At 41.9% G+C, this 13,164-nt stretch overlaps 1 protein-coding gene across 1 annotated transcript; it reads right to left on the reverse strand.

The window, feature by feature from the left end:
- Positions 1–8,487: 8,487 nt before the first annotated feature.
- On the reverse strand, positions 8,488–10,319 carry b3galt8 (beta-1,3-galactosyltransferase 8; the record flags this gene model as incomplete). The annotated part of the gene is made up of 2 exons (XM_080531516.1): positions 8,488–8,582; positions 9,416–10,319. 2 exons carry the CDS (start codon positions 10,317–10,319, stop codon positions 8,488–8,490), a joined length of 999 nt encoding a protein of 332 aa, XP_080387642.1.
- Positions 10,320–13,164: the final 2,845 nt, after the last annotated feature.

Here is a 13,164-nt window from a genome sequence, read left to right on the forward strand (position 1 = left end):
GGTCCCACAGCCATAACACAGCATGTAACCTAACCTAGCCTTTAGGGATGACCACAGTCCCTCTCTCTGAGAGCAATCACACAGGACTTTCTAACGGAACGCAGGAAGACCTCTATACTATGTAAAGTAAATGATGGCTCGTTTTCTTTCAATGATTATTGGAGGATAGATCAGTTCCTCGAGACATGCTCCTCTGGCAACAACATTTTTACATTCACAATCGAGAGTCTGTCTCTGTGTATAGATTGTGTATCAACAAATCTCTGTCTCTCTAGATTTCATGGTGTTAGAGATTACTTTCATCTTAACAAATCTGCTTCTTCTTTGGGTGGTCTAGTTCAGCTTTTGACATAGGCCTAAGCAAAACGTTTGTACAATGTTCAAAGTAAAAAGAACTCTATTCCACTTCCTGTGGAAAAGCCACAGTACACGGTAAGTTTAACTGCATCTGACCACAACCACCTTTACACAAAATACCATCAGTGGGCACCGCCCCATTGACGTCCTACCTACTGATAAGGAATGCTAGCGATGAGACCCTTAACAGCAAAATCAGCTCCCACCAGGGTGAGACCATTCCTCTGAGACTCCACTCTTACAAGTCCTCTCTGAGGAAGCGCCAAAAGATCTGACAGTGATGTGAGTTTAGGGGAAGAAGGAAGGAGTGTTTACAGATGTGTGATAAATGCAGGTCAGAGACTGAGAGACTTCTGAACTGCAAACCAGGGCCACTTCCCTGGAATGACGTCTCGCGGATGACACACAGTCTTCACACTGACACGCAACCGACACAAGTCACACCACCACATTATTCGGATACAATGCCTCTTAGTCTCTCAAAAGCTTGCTCACTCTCATACACGGAAACAAAGTAGAATAATAAACGTCATGGAACTGTACCAACTTCCCCAAACACACTCGCAAGAGACTCGGAGGTTGGAATAGATCATAGTAAATTGCATCCGCAGGGCTCTGATGATCTCAGACAGAAAAACCTCATGGTGCTGGATGGGGCATTATTCATCTTCATGATAAAAAAGTCATCTAGTCAGGACACTTGGCTCCCGTCTGGTGCATTAGAGGGGAACACTTAATGTGTTAATTGCCTTGTGGATCTTCAGACATGCAGGGGGAGACAGTGGCCTCGCCGCCACAGCAGCCCAGAGGCTGCCTGAGTCTGCAATTTTGTGACCGACAACGGAACAGCTTGGAGGAGGGGTGCTGTTGTGCGGGTCTACATCGGATCAATAGGCCGGAAACCTCCCAACAGCCAGACCACACATGCTTGTGGCGCAGTGCTCAGCCTCGACGATGGTTCAACCTACACTGGGAGTGGAACATGTCAGAGTGACATTATATTTAAAAATGTCCTGCATGCACCGTGTGATCATGGCCTGTGAATGTACAGTGTCGTCCTGCATAGCTTGTAGCTTGTGGCAGGATCAAGGCATAAGTCAACGATGTATGGTTATACAACATGTTTTGAGAGGGGGGGCAGACGCCCTTATCCAAAGCGACTTACAATAAGTAATAATGAATTAATCTGAATTAACAATTTATTTTATTTCATTTTATAATATAAACAAGAAACAACTCAAAGACACCCCCATACACAAAAGAGTATATAAAGAAAACCAAGTTAGTTGTTCCACTTCTCTGCTCTCCACACTGGATCAGTGTGGGATAAATCATATTTGGATATAATTCAAATATAATTCAAGGCTATTCTTATAACATTTCTGAATAAAAGTCTGATTTTTAAATTTCTGAATAAAAGTCTGAAAAAAAGAAATTCTGAATAAAAGCCTTAAAAAATGTTTTTTTTCAGACTTTTATTCAGATTTTTTAATTTGTATAATTGTAATAAAAAATAAAACAATCTATGCTAGGACTTGGGGCAGTCACAATGTGGGAGGAAGGAAGGATTATTATTATTATTTATTTATTTATTTTACAGTAGAGGAACTGTACAGGGGGGTGAAGAGATCTTTAGGAGGGACAGTGAAGATGTAGCCTGAAGAGATGGGTCTTCAGTCTATGGTGGAAGATATAGGTACTCTGCAGTCCTGACAGCAGTGGGAAGCTCGTTCCACCACAGGTTCACTTCTACAGCCCAATGCACACGGCGTATATATTGTCGCACGACAACATTCAATTCTCCATTCACACCCACACACTTCAGTGGTGTGAATTGAGAATCAAATGTTGTCGTGCGACAAAATCGCACGCCGTGTGCATTGGGCTTAAGTCAAATCATTTGTATTACTTTATTCATCATCTACTCTTGTTACATCATTTGGGTGTTCCAGAATGAGACTTCTAAAAAAAAGTAGAACTCCCACATTAACCTTCAACTACACTCACCGAACACTTTATTAGGAACACTATACGAATACTGGGTAGGGCCTCACTTTGCTCTCAAAACAGCTTCAGTTCTTCATGACATTGATTCCACAAGGGGAAACAATCCTTTGAGATTCTGGTCCATAATGACTTGATTGCATCACGCAGTTCCTGCAGATTTTTCAGGTGCACCTTCAAGCTGTGAAACTGGTTCATGACACCAGTTTGAGATGACTTTTGCTTTGTGACATGGTGCATTATCATGCTGGAAGTAGCCATTATAAGATGGGTACATTGTGGTCATGAAGAGATGCACATGGTCAGCAACAATACTCAAATAGGCTGTGGCATTCAAGCGATGATTTATTAACGTGCCCAAAGCGTGCCAAGAAAACATTCCCCACACCATTAGACCACCTGAATGAATGAGAAGGCGTACATGTGTTCCTAATCAAGTGAATTTAGAGTTCTTTGCAATCACCCTCATGCAAAGACCAGCCATTCCATGTAAGTGACCAGCAACTGATCAATAAAGCCTAAAGCCTTTCTAACTTATTGAACCTTGTTTTCCTCTCTGCTAGGCTCTGTGGAGACTCGATTAACTGTTTGCACACAGTTACTACCATTCCCTGAAACTCTAACTCACTCCCAGGACCATAATCAAGGAATGGGAGAATAATGATTGGTTTCTGATAACGAATGAAGCATGACGCAAAGCCTCTGCAATCACAGAACCCCTGGTTACCACAACGATCAATTCAAGGTGTCCTGAGTGTCACAGTGGATCAGATAAGCTGTCCTAATACGGCACTCCCATGTACAAGTCAACAATGAGCATTTACATTTTCGATAAGGACAAGTGGTGGGTGAAGCTTTAGCTGGTGACAACAAACCAATAAGAGGGAAGCATTCCTACTCTAAGTGCCACTATCTGAGATCTCTATGGTGACAATACAATATTGACGGCTACTTGTTTTGCTCGTGAATTTGATTAAAGGAGGTGTGGAAATGTCAGTCTTCTGCAAAGTGTCTTCTTTATATTCAGATGTGATTTGATATTTCCTGCTCTCTTATAGACAGGAAGGGCCATTTCTGAGCAGTGAGTCAGAGTTGTGTGACTGTGAATGTGCCTGTTTGTGAAAAAGAAACCAGAACCTGTTGAATTCCACAAAATTATGTTGTTCACATGGAAACTATGCACAGTACTTGCAACAGAAAATAGGTCATACTATATGAATACGTGATAAATCTGACCATACTAATGAAATGCTGTACCGTTGAAAGGTACTGTAAACAGTTAAACCATGGTTCTATATAAACAGAGATATACTTTGCAGTATATGTATTTGTCATTGTTTGACAGGGAGTCCATCGGAAAAGGCCCATTCTTTACACTGGACCCAGTGCATAATTCAGAGGGCATTATCAGATCTGTCTCAGGCGTCTGGGTCCACCCCTTTTGGAGTGTAACCCTACCCATTTACTGGCACACACGCTGCACTGGCACACTGTGGGGCCTGGGAGCAGGTCATTATTAAGGACCAGGCAAAACCCAACTTTGTAAACAAAGCCTCATTACCAAAGTGAATACATTATGTATAATGTAGGGGGCCAATTAAGATTGAGGGCCTGAATATCCTATTTTTCTAATTCAATGTGGCAGCCAAACAAACTGGACTGTGACGCTGTCCAACAACATACTGTAGCTCTTAAATGCGTTTGGAAATGTTGGCAGAGAGGAGCTCTGCTCATCATGGATCAATTGTGCACTAAATGCCTTCCACTTGCATAATGACTTTCGAGAACAACACTGCATTTGTGGGATTGGGAGTGGGCTGGATGCAGTATGGGAGGTCACACACGGAATGTCAGAGACAATGTAGCTCTGTCCCTCGATTCCAACTTCTCACCGTAGACTCTGTGCTGTGGTTATACAGCCGACTAGAGTGTTGGTTTAGTCACGTTCAGGGTTATACTCTCTGCGAATCAGTATGCAAACACACCACCATTGAAGACAAACCAACACTAGCATTCCATAGAAGAACACACATTTGATAGCATCTTACTGTAAAAGCCTAGCGATAAACACTAGGAATTACTCTGTGGTTATGATAGAGGGGGACAATGAAAATGTCAAATTGAAGTTCAGTAAGAGTTTGGGGCGTCGTAGAAATGTTGGGAGGGGTAAGAAAGAACAGTGTGTCTCTGTGTCGGACCAAAGTAGCTAATAGGAAGGATCTATTACATCGTTAGTAAGTCATCTCGCAGGGCGACGAGCGCTGTGTCAGTGGGAGGAAACCCCAAAAACCTCATCGGAATAGTTTGAGTGCTAAAGTACACCGCCCATACATCATTAGAGACACACAGGAGGGGAAGAAAAACAAATCCCTTGTATTTGACCTGGGGGCATCTTTGCCATCTGTGAGGTCAGGACTTACAGTATGCTTAGAGTCTATCTATCACAGGTCAAGACAGGACACATGTTGATCTGTGCAGTCAACAGTGGGAATCCTGCCGGTTCTGAGCAGGACAAACTCAAATCCTCTGATTACATCATCGTCAGCAATAAAGCCATAGGAGGGGGATTCATTAAGGGCTTCCATGCCACTGCGTTGCCTCCCTGCCTCCCTCCCTCCCTCTATCCCTCCCTCCCTCCCTCCGCTCCACTGCACTGACTCCCACAGACAGACAGCCTCCACATGAATCAGACCAGTTGCTCTCGTGTTGGTCATAGAAGTAACACAGCAGAGACTCACCAAGGTCCGACACGTCAAGACGTCAGGTATTCTCCTATGGTTTTTCCACTGCATCCTATCAGTACAGTAAGGCCCAAGTGTATTCGCCTGGAGCAGCTCCAGCAATATGAGTGTTTCCAGATCACAGAGGATGGGTAACAAGACACTTCCCTGACTCAACACCTTATGACAAGGTTAGGAAGGCACAGTGCTGAGCTGAGGGCTTTCTATATCAGTACAATGCACAGGTAGACAAACTTGGTTACACACACACACACACACACACACACACACACACACACACACACACACACTGTAGTATATGAGAGACTCAACATCAACATGACACACTGAACAATGAAATAAAGACACAGGCGCACACATCTAAACAATGTGAAGACGCAAACAATCTACTGCAAGACAAACAGCAACAGCTAACTAGACAAACACAAGATGATCCATGCAATTTTACCACACAATTACCACATACACTAATCAAACGGTGCCTTTTCCTTAATGTCAACCACACAGGTTCACTGTCAAGTGCTGCCTTTTCTCATAGATACATGTCCCAATATTGTATGTGTATGTTTTTGTAACAAATAAAAAGGTTAGGGTTAGGGAGTCAAAAGAGTGAGCGTCACAACAAGCTTTTTAGCTCTGCAAGGCAGAAGGAGAGGGGCTTAGAAAGTAAAGTATTATAATATTACAGTACTTACTCCATTGATTTAACATGCTATTCATATGCATCTTGAAGGTGGGTGGAAATGCACTGTCCGTCAACACACAACACCCAGATGGGGGTGGGCAGGAGTTAATGTCTTTATCCAGATGCTGGGGAAAACCACATACGTACATGCAACGATAAGCAGAAGCAGACAGACTCAGGACGGTTACAGTTACCACAACATAGGCTTTGAGTTGATGCTGACAATTATTACAACACCTATTGAACAGGAATTATGGTTCACTATAATTGCACACTTGAACTTACATTAAAACATTGATTACATACATTCTCATCACACATACTGTAACAAACATTAATACAGCACAATGTTGTTTTTACTGTACACTAGCTTTATCTAAAACAGTACTAATAGTAAAAAAAAAAAAAGAAGTATAATACTTAGACTATGTGAAGATTAACTGAACTCTACACATCCAGTCTTCTACCTGAGTCATGTCACCTGTTGCATTCACTAGTGATATTAAATGAACCATAATCATACACAAAATCTCCAGACAAGAAGCTACTCTTTTCCCGTCACATGTTCTGTACCATCTCATAATTAGTTTTACAAATAAAAATGTAGCCTATTTCAGAGGTAGACTGCATTATAATGACATGAGTCAAAGCGGTTTGAGAATCAATCACAACAGATTATCTGTATTTATTTCCTGACGTTTAAGTAAACTCGTTGACGTTTTATATACTCAAAGAAAAGAAAAACCCTGAACTAAAGTAGCCTATTTATACACAAACTTGCACAAAATAGCATTGATAAGCTTTCAAAGTGTACTTACATTGTTACCGCGACAATCCGCTTCGTTTGTAAAAGTCAAAATGCTATTTCTTCTTCCAGAAATGTATTCTATTTCAACACTTTGCTGTATTTTAACTGCGTTACATGGAGTTGCATTGCGGTTTTGCTGTTGCCCGTGCGCGCTGTTTCCGTGCAGTGTGCGGCTCTTGCAGTCTCCAGTCAGTGCGCTCTAAGCCGCACGCAGGGTTGAGTCTGAAAGAAGCGCTCCCCTTCGCACGACGGAGGGGGTGAAGACATTCTAGAGATGAAATGCATGTTTGATAGGTTGTCTTAGGAACCATCTTCATTGCGTCGGTAGATATATAGCTCAACTCCACCCACTCAACAATAACAAGCTACCCACTGTTTCAGATGTGGTGCATCCATCTCAATCATGTGTGGAAAGGGAATAGAACCAAAGAATAAGAATGCTTTTTGTAACGTAATAACCAAAATACACGGACAACTGCACGTTCACTTGCACTTTTTTTTTTTGCTTTTAAAACTTAATTTAACTGAAATGTAAAGCATCAATATGCATCAGTGTATCCTTCCAATATTAACTATTCATAATGTGTGGCGACATAATTTGTGTTATCAAACAATTGCTGCATGAAGGTAACATAATGGAGGAAGAGACCCACAGAGCAACAGAATGTGTCTCAGTCTGAAGAGAGCATCAGTCAAAGCATCAACTCCCTGTGGGAAGAAGAGAATGGAGGAAATGAGGACAAAAGAATAGAGCAAAGAATGAGGGGAGAGGAGGGGGTGCATAGAGACAGAAAGGGAATATAGGAACATAATAAACAAAGGCTCAAACTTGTTGTTTGTCACTGTGTGATGGTGCTGTGACTGGTTCCCCAGCCTGAGTGTCAGCCATCTGCTCTGATTGGGGCGGAATCTAGTGATCATGATTAATCATCAGCCTATTTCTGATGCACTGACACTTCTGCTGCTGAGAGATTCTAGCATCCAACCGCCCTGTAATTAGCATCTAACTCCTTCTTCCTTTTTAGTTAATCATTTTTCTGCAGAAAGTATGCAACATCCATAAAACAACAAACATGTCATAACATGATTGATTCATAACATAGTGAACTAATTAATTGCCCTCTAATTGTTGCTATGACTTATAACTGGAAAAACATCTTTATTAAACCCCATAAAGAGACCATCAGATTATAACTCATATCAGAATCAGAATTATTTTTATTGCCAAGTAGGCTATATTGGCACATACCAGAAATGTACTTTTTGGTGAGGTTGGTGCATAGGACAGAAAGATAATACAACAATGTAATAAAACAACAATATAAGAAAAACATGTTTAAAAAGACAATGACAAAAGGGGCATTGGCTGTAAATTGGAGCTAAAATACATTAGACTACATAATGAAAATATATTTCCTGAGGTAACAACTGGAAAATTGCATGATGTTTTATGATAACAATGAAGTTTAACCAACAAAATGAAATCCATTCTTTCACATGCACATAGCCCATTTGAATCCACATGAATTACAATATAAATGTGAGTAACTTACGCCATCAGCTGTTGACATCATGTAACTACACCCCTTATATGAGGGTTAGGCTAATAATCCTCCTCAGATCTCATCTAAACCGATGCATTAGTCATTTGCTAAAGTAGCTAATAATACAAATTCAAGTACAGGCAGATATAGGCAGATTTAGGCAGACAGAGGTATTTTATAACAGCATGTTTGTTTGTCATAGTTGATCATAATATGTCATATTTATTTGAGTAATACTGAAGAGCTATGTTCAGGACATTGGTACTGTGTATGACACTTTGTTGTGGCACAATGTTACAATCCAATACATAATGAGTAAGAAATGGGTAAGAAAGAGTGGACTGGATGTCAGCAGGTGAGATGAACTTCCTGAAAGTTATGCCAAATGAAAAGGAGTTCATGTGGTTTAAAACCAGTCACAATGACACGGGTGCAGGGGCGGACTGGGATCAAAAAACAGCCCTGGCATTTGCGACACAACAGCCCTATTTCCAAACGCAACACGCAACACGGATTGTTAACATAAAAAGTCAGAGGACAGATGCCAAACTACCGACATGTTTGCTGTAAATATGTATTATCAGTAGGCAGTCATCAGTCAATATCTCTTTCAATAGCCTTTTTACACCGAATGTACTTTTTTGTGCTATTTTCGGCCCAATACATGCGAATTTCGGTGCATTCCTACTCCCAACTACACTTGCTCCCTGCATCCAGTTGTTGCACATTAACTGCATCGCTCTCATCAAATTCCCCCATTCTGAAAATGAAAGCAGTGTAACGTTAACTGCTGTTATAAACGGAATGATGACATGAGGTGCGTGTCCACTGGCGATATAGAACTGACTACGATAGTTATGGAGATATACTCCAGTTATATGAGTGGAGCTCCGCCCCATAGGGGAGCTCTGCTCCTATTGGTTTACCCCGCTACCTAAAGCTCTGCTCCTATTGGTTTACCCCGCTACCTAAAGCTCTGCTCCTATTGGTTTACCATAACTATCCTTCTAGATCGTGGAGCTCCGCCCCATTGGGGAGCTCTGCTCCTATTGGTTTAGGGCCCTGGGCATCCGCGATGCAGAACTGCGTGGATGGCCCGGCCGATATCAAATGTTTTGGGCCGCGGTCTGCTGAAATAAGTTATTTTCAATGAAAATCACTAGAGACAAAATTACAAATATATATTTTTTTTATATAATACATTCTGAGCGGCCCAGAGTCTCGCGGCCCTCCTGGCATTTGCCAGGCTTGCCCGGTGGCCAGTCCGCCACTGCACGGGTGGCATATGTACATGGCTCATACTCCAAATGTCGGATTTCAAACAGATTCCTGGGAGGTAGAAGACCCTGGGAGTACACAGGCCGGACACCTAACACCCGCAGGCACAGACCCACATACACATCCTCCAGGGGAATCAGTTTCACAAACCTGGACGCCCATGAGATCTTCTTGGCCAGGTCAATAGAGAAGACATATCCTGCTCCAGAGACATAAGGAGGGAACGTGTCCTCGGGGAAAAGGTCCTCAGGTAAACCCCACTTACTGTTACTGTCCCTACGGGGCCTTCCATCACTGATGACTGACCCTGTAATGTAATCGTGTCTGGGAGAATCACCTAGGCCTAGGAGATGGCTGACAAGGTAGAAAACGTTAACAAAAATGTCAGCGTCCACCTTCATTCCATAAGAGGCCCTCTGGCAGTGGGTGGCCAGCCAGTTCATGATCATCATGGTTTTGATGGTCAAGTTGTGGTAGCTGTCCTGGAAGTCCATTTGGATGATGTCACCATGTTCCCAGCTCTCCCTCTCCAGGTCTTTCTGGATGTAGGAGTTTCGGGCCCTTGTCGGTAGACCCACATAAAACAGAGTGAGGGTCTCCACGTTAGGGACCAAGCCCTGTGCGCCCCATGTCTTTCTGATAGCATTCCTGGACTCACTGTCACCTGGTGCCACTGGAACCATCAGCACCAGGAAAGGCCTTCTGTCCTCACACACTGCAGGCTGATTGAGAACATATTCGTAGGTTGCTGGAGATATTACCTTGTAAAGTTCTTGTGAGACAGGACTTGGTGTTGTTGACTTAGTTTGAGGTATTTTGTTCAGTAAGATATTGACTGAAAAGGCTAGTACTCCTGCAATGGCCAAAATCTTCACTAACCTCAAAATACATATTTTGGGCATTGCAAAAAATGAATAGCTATGATTCTAAAAACTCTTATCTCGAGTGGATTGTTTTGACTTTCAAGTGCTGAAGAAACGACTCTTCTTCCTGGTTACCGTACGTATATCCCGAAAGCACCGCAGTAGAAAGTCACGTTGACATCAGGTGCGTTCGTAAAACTTGCTCTGAGGGCGCCGGAGCGCACACTGGGTTCAACGTTAAAAAGGGACAAAGTAATTTGATTGGACAAGAGGCATTCCATGAGTGCCGATCAGATTTCCAGAGCGTACTTACGAACGCACCCATCGTTTGCCTGTTGAGACACACGGACCCCTCCCCACTGCTATATATAGCATGTCTATGCCACTCCCAGGCCATGGAAACATCAGGAAATAGCTGCTAGACTCCTCACCGATGAACAGGTCAATCTGGAACGAAGCCTCCTGCACTGTCGCTATAGACTTCTATTCTGTACTGCAGCTCATACGGTATTGTTTTGTTCATTTGCGTTTTTTTGACAGCAAAGGAAACGTAAGGCTAAAGGAAAGGGAAGATTTGACATGCCGCCGGCAGGGTTGTCAACTCTCACGCTTCTGATGTTCAGCCTCACGGTCTCACGCTGCCCCCAAACCGTTCTCACGCCTTATTATCACTGCGACAGCAACAGAACTGAACAGGGGAACGTATTATGGTCAACGTCTTTCTTGTTTAATAATAGTTAAAGCAAGCAAACGACTTTCAGGGGTTCTCAAATGACGGACCCAGCACATATTCTTATGAGAAGCCTACTAGTACGTTATGTAACCTTGTTCAGTCTCATCTTCCTCAAATTAAATGCATGTTCAAATGGATTTAAATCTGGAGATTGACTTCAAGAACGTTCCACTTTATGGCTCTGAAAAAGCATGCACAATGTGTTTGTGGTCATGTCTTACTGTTTGATTGATTTATTTGATTGATTGATTGATTGATTGATTGACTGTATGATGAAGTGCTGTCCAATGAGCTTTGAGGCCTTTCTTTCCCATTATTTTATCAAATATGTTGATCAAATATGTTGCAGTGGAGGACAGCGGATGAATGAGCCTATTGAAACAGGATTATTAGGATACCATGATAGTACAAGGGTCAGATTGGGAATTTAGCCAGGATACAGGTGTTAACACGACTACTCTTGCAATAAGCACCATGGGATATTTAACTCGGGAGTCTGGGCCTTTGTTTAATGTTTTATCATGAATGTCTCATCATTTTTAAACAAACTTTGCTTGAACAGACAATATGTTTCTGTACACTTAAGTATTCATTCTGCTGCTACCGTCAACCATTATATCATCAATGAAGACAAGTAATATAGTGCCATATGCCATTTAGCTGACGCTTTTATCCAAAGCGTCTTACATTGCAGTGAGTGCACACATTTTTCAGTATATATGGTCCCAGCGGGAATCAAATGCACAATCTAAGCATTGCTAGCAGCATGCTCTACCAACTGAGCCACAGACGACCGCTATGTGAGCCAGTTCCAGTGACGGTCATGCATGCCCAAGCCATAACACTCCCTCCAACCAGATGAGGTGGTATGCTGTGGATCTTGGACAATTCCTTTTTCCCCCTCCACACTTTGCTTTTGCCATCACTCTCCCTTTTGCAATCTTCTCTCTTAATACATACATCTTCTGCGGATGGTAGTTTCTGTCACATTTACGCCAACCTTTTGGAGAGTGTTCCTGATCTGTCAGACAGTTGTTTGGGTTGTTTTCTTAATCCTGGTGAGCATTATACAGTCATCCACTGTAGAGGTCTTCTTTTTACTTTTTAAAAATTATATATATGTTGGTATATTGTAAAAGTAATCACAGTACCAATCACATCATATTCTTCCCTCCTCATAGTGGATTGGCAGCATGCTGCAAAAGTGTATTTTCCTTAGACAAAGAGCACAGACGACTCATCATTTTTAAACAAACTTTGTTTTATTGTAATAAGGGTTACAGAGAAACACCTGTTGTTCACCCAGTTATAAACAAACATAAATCAAAGAAACACATTAATTTACACAGGTATTCCATAGGGGTCAGTGGTTTAGTCTCCTGCCGTAGCAGAGGGGAGGGAAGGGGGAGGGACAAACAACATTTTGGCCCAATTGTTTCTCAACAAAGCATACAACATAACCCTACAATGTCAATTGGAATTGGCCATTTTGAGCATTAATATCGTTTGTATTCAACACAGTATTCCTCTCTGACTTGTTCTATATATGTATTCACATTTTGCAAAAATGTTATTACCCATTTCATTATATATTGAATAATAGGTCCTGCCTTGGATTCATAAAGAAAATAAAAACAAATCAAAACACAACACAACAACTTTTTCTCTGTCCTGTAGCTAATGCATGATAGCTGGAAAGTAGCCCAGGTACATGTGTAAGACAAATTGCACAGTGCCTGCAAGGCCCACACAATCAATGGAAACACACTATCCACATGTGTGGGGGATGTAGCAGATTATTTTCCCAATGTAATTTCTTTTCCTTGCCCATATTGTTTCAGATGACAGTTTGAGATGAATGGATTGTATGTGGAAAGAGGGACGGTTAAAGTGACGAGGATAAGTCACACAAAGACAAATGAATGACAAGATAAAAAGGACTTTCCACTGAACATATACATTTGAATGAGTCGCGTGGCTTTATGAAGAAAACCCTTTCTGATTCGATCATTTCAATCCAGATATACTGTATGCTTATGCTTGCTGTTCACGTTTTATTCAAAGCATAGCATTTCTATCATCCAGTTTAGAGGTTACCAGTATTAGTGAAGAAGAGGCCCTGACATCTAACAAGACCACATGTAAATAGCC

This window comes from Nansenia antarctica (genome assembly GCF_963989245.1).
Source record: "Nansenia antarctica genome assembly, chromosome: 5".
Classification (NCBI taxonomy): Eukaryota; Metazoa; Chordata; class Actinopteri; order Argentiniformes; family Microstomatidae; genus Nansenia; species Nansenia antarctica.